The sequence below is a fragment of the Dermacentor albipictus genome, chromosome 2 (genome assembly GCF_038994185.2).
Source record: "Dermacentor albipictus isolate Rhodes 1998 colony chromosome 2, USDA_Dalb.pri_finalv2, whole genome shotgun sequence".
Lineage (NCBI taxonomy): Eukaryota > Metazoa > Arthropoda > Arachnida > Ixodida > Ixodidae > Dermacentor > Dermacentor albipictus.
Window position 1 is genome coordinate 18,947,685 of NC_091822.1, and position 12,324 is coordinate 18,960,008.

General features: G+C 49.3%; 1 protein-coding gene across 2 annotated transcripts in view; it reads right to left on the bottom strand.

Moving 5' to 3' along the window:
- The window catches only part of LOC135918462 (DIS3-like exonuclease 2), a 266,232-nt gene that overhangs the window by 24,483 nt on the left and 229,425 nt on the right, over positions 1–12,324 (bottom strand). For both annotated transcript variants that reach the window (XM_065452101.2, XM_070533505.1), the window contains one exon: positions 10,575–10,722. In XM_065452101.2, coding sequence (XP_065308173.2) covers positions 10,575–10,722 — 148 coding nt within the window. The remainder of the gene's footprint in view (positions 1–10,574; positions 10,723–12,324) is intronic.

Here is a 12,324-nt window from a genome sequence, read left to right on the forward strand (position 1 = left end):
AGCCTATTTGTTTCCACTGCCATAGCATCGGGCATATTTCTCGGCACTGTCGTAGTCGCTGGAGTTCCCCGATCCGGTCTACTTATACTGCCTACTCTCGCCCCTCAGGTAGCCCTTCTCGTCCCTATGCCGCACGCTCCGATAATGCCGCCACTGATTCTCCTGCAACGAACCGCCCCTATTCTCGTTCGCCTTCGCCCCAACGACGACAATCTCGCTCTCCCCAGCCCCGTCGCTCCTATTCGCCGACTCCCTTCGGACGCCGCTCCCAGCCGGAAAACTAGACGATGCAGCGCCTCGAGGTGACGCTGCATTGCCCCCTACGCCGCCAAATCCTTTACTGACTTTGCCCACTCATCTGAACCTTCTTGACGTGCAAGTCGACGGTGTTTCTGTGTCTGCTCTCATAGACACTGGGGCGCATTTGTCCGTAATGAGCGCTGACCTTCGTAACCGGCTCAGGAAAATTATCACGCCCGCCACGACGCCTGTTGTCCGTGTCGCCGATGGCGGAACAGCCCCCGTCATTGGTATGTGTACCGCCCGCGTCTCCTTCGCCGATCGCTCAACAATCGTGCTATTCACAGTCATCGCCCACTGTCCCCACGACATCATCCTCGGCTTAGACTTCCTCTCCGCACATTCTGCTCTCATCGATTGTTCCGCCAGTACTCTCCGCCTTGACCTGCCTGTTCTGGATCCTGCTGAACCACACCCCAGTCGCCTCAGTTCCGCCGCCTTCGTTCGCTTGCCACCTTCGGCACTGACCTACGTTGACCTAGTGTCATCCCCACCAGTCCCCGATGGTCACTACATCGCGGCTCCTATGCCAGACGTCCTCCTTACACACGGAATCACAGTACCCCATACAGTTTTATCTATTACGGCGAATTGCGTCTGCCTGCCAGTGGTCAACTTTGGCTTGACGACACAAGTGCTGCCACGTGGGATGTCTTTGGCCCAGCTTTGTTCATTCGAGGATCACTCAGTAGCATCCATTGCAGTAGACGACACTTCATCCGATACTCCTCTCCCATCGCAGTCGACAAATTGTACCATCGCTGACTTACGGAAAATGATTGCCCCCGACTTGCCCCCTGAGCACGCTCGTGAACTCTACCGCGTTGTGTTTTCCTACCACGATATTTTTGACCTTAACGATCGTCCTTTAGCCCAAACTACAGCTGTCAAACATCGCATTAATACCGGCGATGCCCCTCCTATTCATCGCCGCCCGTATCGAGTGTCACCAGCTGAGCGTCAAGTTATTCACACAGAAGTTCGCAAAATGCTTGCCAAGAACATTATTGAACCGTCATGTAGTCCTTGGGCGTCACCGGTTGTGCTGGTCAAAAAGAAGGAAGGCTCATGGCGCTTTTGCGTGGATTATCGGCACCTTAACAGGGTTACCAAAAAGGACGTGTATCCCCTACCTCGGATTGATGACGCCCTTGACTGCCTCCACGGTGCTCGCTATTTCTCCTCTATTGACCTCCGCTCCGGCTATTGGCAGATTGCCGTGGACGATCTCGACCGCGAGAAGACTGCCTTTGTAACACTCGACGGTCTTTATCAATTCAAGGTGATGCCGTTCGGCCTATGTAACGCTCCTGCCACTTTTGAACGCATGATGGAGTCCCTTCTTCACGGTTTCAAATGGTCCACGTGCTTGTGCTACTTGGACGACGTTATCGTATTCTCCCCAACGTTCGCTACGCACCTCGAGCGCCTCTCAGCAGTCCTGGACGTTTTTCGGCGCGCCGGTCTGCAACTCAACGCATCGAAGTGCCATTTCGGCTGTCGCCAGATTACCGTCCTTGGACATCTCGTTGACGCGAACGGAGTGCAACCGGACCCAGGCAAGATCCATGCTGTTACGCACTTCCCTGTTCCGAAGTGTGTCAAGGATGTGCGCAGCTTCATCGGCCTTTGTTCGTACTTCCGCCGTTTCGTGAGGAATTTCGCGGCCATAGCACGACCACTAACCGACCTTTTGAAAAAAGACGCTCCTTTCCAGTGGGGCGATAACGAGGCGTCTGCATTCTCTCATCTAATCGACATTCTCACAACGCCTCCCGTTCTGGCCCATTTCGATCCTTCTGCGCCTACCGAAGTCCGTACTGATGCCAGCGGTCACGGAATTGGAGCAGTACTGGCACAACGCCAGCGTGGCCATGACAGTGTTATCGCTTACGCCAGCAGGCTCCTCTCACCTGCGGAGCGCAACTATTCCATCACTGAGCGTGAGTGTCTGGCCCTAGTTTGGGCGGTTGCGAAATTCCGCCCATACTTATATGGCCGATCCTTTTCCGTTGTCACAGACCATCACGCGCTTTGTTGGTTATGCTCATTGAAAGACCCTTCAGGAAGACTTGGTCGCTGGGCCTTACGCCTCCAAGAATATTCGTTCTCTGTCACCTACAAATCTGGCCGACTACACAAGGACGCTGACTGCCTGTCTCGCTACCCGGTAGACGAGCCTGCCGACGCCGACAGTAGTACCGCCGACGGCATTTTCTCTGTGTCTGCCTTCGCTAACATCGCCGATGAGCAGTACCGAGACCTATCGCAGCGAGTACTCATCGAGCGTCTGCGCTCTACACCTGCCGACGCATCCGTTCGCCGATATGTCCTCCAGGGCGGCATTCTGTACCGAAGGAGCTTCCTCCCTGATGGCCCTGATCTTCTTCTTGTCGTGCCAAAACATCTACGACAGACTGTGCTCTTTGAGATGCATGACGCACCCACTGCAGGACATCTTGGGGTAACCCGCACGTACGACCGCGTCCGCCGCCGCTTCTATTGGCCTGGTCTCGCTCGCTCCGTTCGACGCTATGTTGCTGCCTGTGATCCCTGCCAGCGTCGGAAGACACCTCAGGTGCTACCTGCCGGTCATCTCCAGCCGATCACCGTCCCTGTGGAACCGTTCTTTCGTGTTGGATTAGACCTGCTCGGTCCCTTTCCCACGTCATCCTCTGGGAACAAATGGGTAGCCGTCGCGACTGATTACGCCACCCGATACGCTATCACTCGGGCTCTCCCTACCAGCTGCGCCACTGACGTCGCGGACTTTCTCCTGCGTGACATTATCTTGCTTCATGGCGCCCCGCGACAGCTGCTTACTGACCGTGGTCGAAACTTCCTCTCGAAAGTTATCGCTGACATTGTGCGTTCCTGCTCCATTCAACACAAACTGACTACTTCATACCATCCTCAAACCAATGGCCTGACAGAGCGGTTAAACCGTACTCTTACCGATATGCTGGCCAAGTACGTTTCCAAGGACCACCACGACTGGGACATTGCCCTTCCTTACGTAACATTTGCGTACAATTCTTCCCGGCACGACACCGCCGGATTTTCTCCCTTTTATCTCCTGTACGGTCGCGAACCTACCTTGCCCCTAGACACGGCACTTCCTCCTGCTGCGGTCTCAACAAGCGAGTATGCGCGCGACGCCATCGCCCTCGCCGACCATGCACGCCAGCTTGCCCGTGCTCGACTTACGGCCTCACAGACCACTCAGCGGTGTCAGTACAACACCCGCCATCGTGACGTACAGTTTTCACCTGGTGCGCTCGTGCTCCTGTGGTCGCCCTCTCGTCACGTCGGACTTTCAGAGAAGCTTCTTTCGCGATACACAGGGCCCTACCGCGTGCTGCGCCAGGTGACGCCTGTGACTTATGAAATTGCTCCTGTGGGCTCAAGCTTGTCCTCTCCTGTGGCATCTAGTGATGTCGTACACGTCAGTAGGCTCAAGGCCTACTACACTGCTTCCGAGTCCGATCTTTAGTCGCTCCGGGACGGCGCTTTTGCAGCCGGGGGTAGTGCTACGGCACAATATGTGCGATCACGAAAGGCCAGCAGTGTGAAGACGACGACGACGATTTAGAAGCTAGCGCGGGCTGTTGCCTCTTGGCCAAGCGCAGCGTATTTGCCTTGTAAATATATTTGTACATAGCTTGTCGTCTGCGTCTTCCTACGTAACAATATTGTTGAGCTCACTACCATGTACTGGGTCCATTGTGAAAGTAATACGCATTTTCTGGGAAAAATAGATTTATTGACCAGACCTGCACAAATGGTTAAAATTCTTCGAAATACTCTCCCCCCCCTGCATCAATACACTTGCGGAGACGTGCCTGCCATGCCTGGAAGGAACCCTGAAAAAGTCCTCGACGGGAATGTCTCTCAGGAACGCTGTAACATGCTTTTGTATGTTTACCATGGTCTCCCAATGCTTCCCTTTCAGCACTCTCTTCAGTCAGGGAAAAAAAAAAAAAAATTCACGCCGAGTCAAGTCAGAAATGTAAGGGGGAAGGGGGACCACCGGGGTGTTGCTCCGGGCCAGGGAGTTCGTAACCATGAAGGACGTGTGGCTGGGGGCATTGCCATGATGGAGCTTGACCATGTCTTTGATGTCAGCTCTCACGCGCACGACCCGGCATTTCAATCTCTTGAGCACCTTCACGTAAAAGGCCGAGTTGACAGTTTCTCCTTGCGGTACAAACTCAAAATGAACGATTCCTTGGGTGTCAGAGAAGACAATGAACGTTTTGATGCGAGACTTGCTCATACGCGCTTTCTCGGGGGAGGGGGGAGATGATCTTATGTGCCACTCACTGCTCTGCCTTTTAGATTCTGCGTCGTACCCGAACATCTTGCGTTTACGGTTACGCATAGTTAAAAAAGTCTGGCGAATTTTGAATCAAATCCAGCAATTCTTGACAGCGCAAAACTCGAAGTTCTTTCTGATCTTCTGTCAAAACTTTCGGCACAAGCTTCGTACAGACCTTGCGCATTTTCAGATCCTCGGTCACTATCCCATATACCGCAAATGTGGACATGTGTAGGGCGTCAACAATTTGCTGGATGCTCAATCGATGGTCGGAACTCAAAACTTCGCACACACTATCCACGTTTTTGTCGGTTCTGGTCGTTGTTGGGCGCCCACAATGGGGTGCATCGGTGACCTCCTCCCAGCCCTCCTTGAACGTCTTGTGCCACCTCCCGGACTGTGACCCTGAAATGCAGTTGTCCTTGAAGGCCTCTTAAAGCACCTGGAATGTTTCGGTTGCAATCTTTCCAAGTTTCACGCAAAACTTGATAGCGTAGTGCTGTTCAAGTGAATGCTCTATCACGCCGTGTTATCCGCTCACACTGCTCGGAGTAAACTGGTGACTGGCTGCGTTGTCAGGACAGAACCCTCGCTACATTTCCCAACCGGTTTTACTGCACTGTAATGGATAGTTGCATCATAATTAAATCATGTACATTACTTTCATAATGGACTCTGCATAAATACCTAGGAGTAAATTTTCCATCTGACCTAACATGAAACCATCACATCAACGTCACTCTTGCATCAGCTAACCACACGTTTGGATGAATAAAACACGGACTAAGGCAAGCACCTTCACACTTGAAAAAACTCGCGTATGTTACGCTAATCATAATACCTGAAATTCAATATGCATGCGCCATCTGGGATCCGAACCAGGACTACACCGTACGTAACTTTGAATCCTTGCAAAGCCGTGCTCCTCGTTTGATCTTATTTAGATTATTCCCCGTCCTCTAGTGTTACATGTTTAAGAAAACATGCCGAATTGGATCGCCTGTCATTGCAACGGAAATGCGTGCCCATCATTCTTTGATCACTAACTTTTGCATGATGATTTTTTTCAGTCACCCTCTGTCATTTTCCCTCGCCAAGATCACCCTTTTAAGGTCAAACGCCTGGTGTGTCACTCAGCTCTTTAAGCACAATCATTTATACCCAGAACGATACCCGACTGGAATAACCTACCATCAAACATTGCTACTGAAGGTCACCGCAATAAATTTCAACAAATGCTGCATACGTATATTAGAACATGAAGTCTGTGCCATGTGAAAATGTCCTTTTTCTTTTTAGTCATTTTCTACATTGTATTCCTCTGGTACCTCTGCTATCCATCTGTTACTGTTTCCAATTATTCTCTTTTGAGTGCCTTTGATGTATTCTGAATTCTAGGTGCTTCAATTTTCTAGTTCTTCTAATTATGTGCTAATTTGGTTTTATTCGAACTTTGATTTTACTGCCCAGAGTCGTGTTTGCGTCACGTGCACTGCAGTTCATGTGACATGTGCGCTTTTAACGCCTCCAAGAGGAAGAACGCCAAAGGTTTTAGACACCAGGCAGAATGGATCCTCAAGAGCACGATTATGCGCAAGTGCCTGTCCGCTCCTCTGTGCAAACGAAAAATTATGCTGCTCCCTGGTCGCACATGTCTGTGTTCATTTATTAGAGTCGACATGCCTTCAGCCGTAAGGTCGACGCAGCACTAGGAGAAAAATGCTGCCAAATTGCAGAACAAGGGTAGCATAATTATTTATGAAATCAAGTGGTCGCAGAACCTATCACCGCACCACTACAGATGGGCCAATCGACTTGAGTCGGCTTTCTTCCAGCACTTCTCTAGCAGAGCACGCCCTAGTCGCCCTTCTCCAGCCACCAACGGGAAAGTAGCACCGAGTCCTTGGTGCATTTGCTTCAAGAGGGAACGTTAAGGCCGATGTCTTTGCAAAAATTACCGCTGAAGCTGTGATAATGGTAGAAAATTCCTTTCATGTGGACTTCGTCACGACATACGTTGCCACCTGGTACCTTTGTGCGCACCTATGTGGCGCAGTTTTGGAATTTCTGTGAAAATGCAACGGGTCGTCTCCAAAACTGTTCACCCCAGAGACTCACGACGTCATCTTCACTTCGTTTCCAATTTCCACAATTTGATCATGAATGTCAGAGACAGCCCACTGAAGCATCAATTCACAACACCGGAAGGAGCAGCGTCAATTAACCACGTTCATGCTGCATGGGCCCAGAACCAGCAGAGCAACGTAACTTTGAAAGCAATGCCAAAAGTGTTGTACATGCTGCCATCTAGTGTAGGTGGGGAGACGGTTCCCCGTGACTGCACGTGGTCGGTGATCTGGCAGCGCGTGTGCCTCTTCTTGAGATAGAACATGTCTGAGAGACCATTAAACATGAGCGTATGTGACTCCTCGTCTGGCCGTCTCGCTCTTCCTTCCCGGCTACAACAAAAAGTGCAGAAGGCAACTGTTAGGCCAGATGGCTTCAAAGAAATGTGGGTCCACTAGGCATTTCATTTTTTTTTTTCTAGTGAGGTTCAATGTGGCCTCTTCATGTATCGTGAAGAAATTCAGCATAGGCATGGCTCAGTCACCACAACAAATGTTTTCATCAAACTGTTCTAGGAGCTAATTTCGATCATGAAATCATTTTTTCTAGCAGCTTTACTACATGCGAACTAAAGGAATGCACAGCAGAGTTCCTTGACTACTTAGACGAGTGGGAACGCATATCCGAGAAAAATGGCTCTATCAGCACAAGTACAGCCGAAGGTCTATGGGTAACTCTGTCCAGCGCATTCAGTCTCTTGGAGCATGTGACATCCAAACTCGGTTTCAGGTACCCAATGAGTTCAAGATTGAGTCCAGACATTCTGGAACAATTGTTTGGTGCTCCGAGGCAAATGTCGGGCAGCAATTACCATCCCATACCTGCACAGCTTCTAATATCTATCAACACTGAAATTCACGAATGTGGCAAGGTCTCCCAACAGCGGAAATGTTCGCTCCTGGCTGCTCTGTAGCTTGTTCACTATTGGCAACATTAATGACCAAGTGGTATGCTGAGAAGCGTGCATCGATGAGCTCCTTGACGTCGGAAATTCGCAGACCGCACACAATGTCGAGCACCGCTGCACTGCTACAGCGAAAAGTGACTCCAGGCCGGTACTCTACACAGCAGGATACATGCAGCAAGGAGGTGCCTGCATGGAACCAAGCACTCAGACAGCTCAGGGACATTTCTGAATTCAGCAGAGTTGGCTCCCGAGTGGTCACCTACGCTGCACACAACGTAGGTCAGAGCCGTTACTCCCTTCCGAAAACACTAAACAAACTGATAGCATCGCCAGAAGACACCTTCACGCTCTGCTTCAGTTTAAATGAGTTACGAAAGAACAGCATCGCTGGCTTTGTATCCGTTCTGCAGATGAATCTTCCGAATCTGATCGGCTGCAAGCGAAAGCGAAACAAGAGCTCACAAACAGTGTCATGAAGTTCTGCTCAACTACACGCCTTTACTTTCTTGTCAAGGGCAAGAACATGACACGTGAAAGCAACAAGGAGAAGACGAAGCACCTGAAACAGGCATGTGCTGTGGTGGACCAACGTCGTGGCCTTGCTTGCTCGTGGCTCTTAATGTTGGTGTCTGTGTCATGAGGTCCATATGCTGTGTTGAAAAGGAAAAGGAAAGGCAAAGACGACAACAATGACGCGAGCATGTTCGTGCAATGGCACAAGAAAAAGGTGAAAAAGAAAAAAAGAAGAACTTCCAGAGAGCCTCGTGGCCTGAGCGTGGAACGTGGGAGGTGGCCTGGGTGATATAGGAATTGGAGCTAAGAAGACTCACGGCGGAAGAAGCAGCCTGGGCTGGAATGCTGCGTTTATACCAAGCTTAAAGATTCCCGAGAATTTCGATTGAGTTTTAAAAAAACTCGAGAATTTCGTACTTTCTGACTAGACGACAATAACGAATTCCCCATTCTGGCTTTGCCTACACTGCTCAGAATAACATTATAATGTGTATGTCAAAGCTTTTCACTTCGAACCAGTTGTCAGCGGTGGTGCTCCACTCGCGATGGTTCCTGGTGAGGGCGGTGCTACGACATCACGAGGTGGCTCCTGGCAGCTACTTGCGTGGTGGTAGCGTGTCTCTTTTCCCTTGGGACTGCGCCAGGTAAGCACCTGCTTCCTCTCGTCTGCCTATGTGACTAGAGCTCACGCACGGTGCTTTTGCCCATGCAGGGAGCGCGTACCTCGTGTTGATCCCGACCGGACGTTAGGCCGAAAAGCGGGTGCCTAGTGGTCGCGCGAGGCCGTATCACACCGAGCCACACTTATTGGAGGCCCAAGCTGAAGGAGATTGCCTGAGCTCTCGCGAGTTGGCCCATTGGTTATTGCGAGAGCAAGCAGCGTGGCCGCCGGGACTTTTCCTAGCGGCATGTCCCACCTCGAGCCCATGCTCTCGCAGCGACGTGCTGCAGGTGCCCCCGGCCATATTTTCCGCCCTTGGTGTGGGACTCCTTTGGTTCCCCGCCGCGCTGGGACCGGGCGTTTGTGCAGTGTCGATTGCCGCCGGATACAATAAACAGTTTCCGTCAACTCGGAGCAATACGGTGTTCTGGCGTGCATCGTTCGGTAGCCCTTTGTGGCCCGCTAGAGGCGACGAGTGGCGCTAGAGGCGACGAATGACGTGGCCCTGTGGCTCGCTAAGCATGAACCCGTGGCGGTCAGTACTCCTACGAGACCCGAAGACTCCACAGTCTACACGGCACAGCTGACGTTGCATGCAGCTGAACCTGTCTGCAGCGCCACTTCTGCGCCACGATGTGGAGAAGCAGTGAACTACGCTCGGTCGGCACACTAGAAGTGAGGCGTGCAGACAGGACACAAGAGTAGAGAAGTGGACAACACGAACGCCGAGAAAAACAGTTCTAATGTGAGGGATTTAGCTTTCTTGACATTACAAACAAGCCTATCAAGATTATGTCTTGACAAGAGGTCAACCGCACGTTGCTTAACTACCGAAGGCTTGAGTTTGACTGGTTGCAAATTCTTTTCTATGGCTGAAATCGCTTTTTCTGAAAACACGCCATCTGGCATAATTACGAAATAACCTTCCTTGTCAGATATTACAGGTCTAAGTTTATGCTCCACAAGGTAATCAACTAACGGTCGGACAGGGTCAGGCGTCTTAAAATGGGAATTAGATTGTTTAAGGCTAGCAATGCAATCCGAAATACGAAAATGGCTTGTTTGTAATGTCAAGAAAGCTAAATCCCTCACATTAGAACTGTTTTTCTCGGCGGCGTTCGTGTTGTCCACTTCTCTACTCTTGTGTCCTGTCTGCACGCCTCACTTCTAGTTTGCATAATGAATCCTTACCAACTAGCTCAGCTTTCTGTCGTTCTAAGCTTCGGTCGGCACACCTACCTATCTAACCACCCTAACACGGGTCCACTACACTGAGAACCTCGTTAATATTCAGCATAATGTAATGTCACTAATTCATTAGTTTTGGAGGGAAAATAACACTCAATTCTATTCCACAAAAATTATATCGATAAAAACGATTATTTTCCAGACTTTCACATAAGCACTAGAAATGAGCCGAGCTGTAATCAATGCTGGCACACTAATTTGGTGTTCCCTTTAATAAGAGTATGCCTTACTGTATGTCTCGATTGATGTGTGCGTATGTTTATCGATAGGCTGACACATTCTCATTATGCAATGTTAGGAGACTCCAGAGAGTGTGCAACACCATATATTTTTTCCCCCAAAATTTGTAAGCATTAAAATTTGGGAAAAATTTTTCAACATTTGATATCCTGCTTTTCATCTCTTGGTGCGATTTGCAATCTACTATGCGGTACTCGCACACCCCCGTTGAGAGCGAAAAAGAAACTGCACGTTGGGCAGCTGTTGTAGCGGCTACTCACCCAGAGCGGCAGCCAGCTGCCGATGGACCACGATGTCGGCATAGCGGCGGATGGGCGACGTGAAGTGGGTGTAGAGAGGCACGTTGAGAGCGTAGTGCGCAAACGAGAACGGATCCTCTCGGCGCCCCGCACAGAAGTAGACTGCCATCTGAGCCACAACACACATGCCAACGTGATTAACGATGCTCAATAGGCATGCCAACAATAAAACACAAAGTGAAAGCAATGCTGCGCAGGACTCCCATCTATTGTCACACCTGCTTCTGCCCGTCTGGCCGATCATCTGGCACTTAACGAAATCATCGTCGGCCTGTTTTTATGTCCACTGCAGAGCAAAGGCCTCTCCGAGCGATCTTTTGCACCAGCTTACTTCACCTGATGCCTGCAAATTTCCTAATTTCAGTGCGCCACCTATTTCTGTGTTGACCTTGACTGCACTTCTTTCCTAGCAATTTAAGCGAATACTATCCCGTAAGGTGATGAATCAACAACATGCTGCCAAGTAAAAAGCTCTTCAGCTGTCTAATGTGCATTAGTTGCCGTTCTTTAACCCTGCATGCCCAAAACGGGACGGCCCTACTGAGAGAAAATTGTACAGCACACATAATTTTGTCGACAAGCATTGCAAAGAGGATGATTGTCATTGGGTGCCAAAGCTAGACTCTAATAGGGCGTACAGTTCTATCCCATTCAGTCACACATTGTGAACTGTAGATAAATGTTCAAAGAGTATCATTCCTAAAAAAGAAAGAAAAAGAAGAGGAACTTTTAAATCTTTTAAAATACATTAAAAAAAGGATAAAGTGCTGCTTCCTGGACTAAGGAGCCTTCCCACTTTAGGGTGATACCCGGCCTCGCTCGGGACACTGTTTCGTTTAATAAACGTTTCTCTCTCGCTCTCTCTATAAATTGCTGCCAACTCCACCAAGAGAAAGTCAAGGTGGTAGGATGATGCTTTGTGCATCTTCTAGTGAGTCCTCACAACTGTGGAGTAATTACAGTAATACCCAGTTAACTCAAACTCGCATATCTAGAAAACTCAGCTAAGTCGAAATTTTCAGTGGCACCAAACAATTTCCCATACGCGGCATGTATATATTGCCTTTTATTTCAAAGTATTTTTTGGCCAAATTGCAGACATCTCGAAATCTTGTCTGAGAGCAGAACAAAAACTGCGCTACCAGAACGCTTAGCAAGCTTCGCACAAAGATAATTTTAATGATTAGATGCTTCCAAAAAACATTTTTCCTTGTTGTGCAGTGCGAGTGGCACCTGGCTTACGCACCTGTCACCACATTTATTGACTAGATGGGCTTCTGGAATGAGGTGGGCCTTTTCATTTTTGTTTGTCCAGATTATGCGTGTGCATAATCTGTGCAGTGTGCAGTGAATTTTTTACAAAGAGCTCATTTTTCAGTGCAATTTCCACAACTTTGCCTATCTCGGAAATCCGCTTATCTAGAAATTTTTTCTGGTTTTTACTACTTCCAAGTTAACAGGGTATTATTGTAACTATCAACAACTGATGCACAGCCACGGTGTTCTTTTTTTCTTTTCTAAAAAGAATGAAACCGTCGACTCGGATTGTATGCGCACATTAATTAATGTCTGCAAGCATTCTCAGAAAAAAAAAAGCTCCTGCCCATAGAACATGGCACACTGAACATCCTATCAAACATGGTACTAGTGCCTTTGGCCAATTAGTCGTGTGTAGCAATACTCAAAACATTTAAGTGAAACGGACGACCCA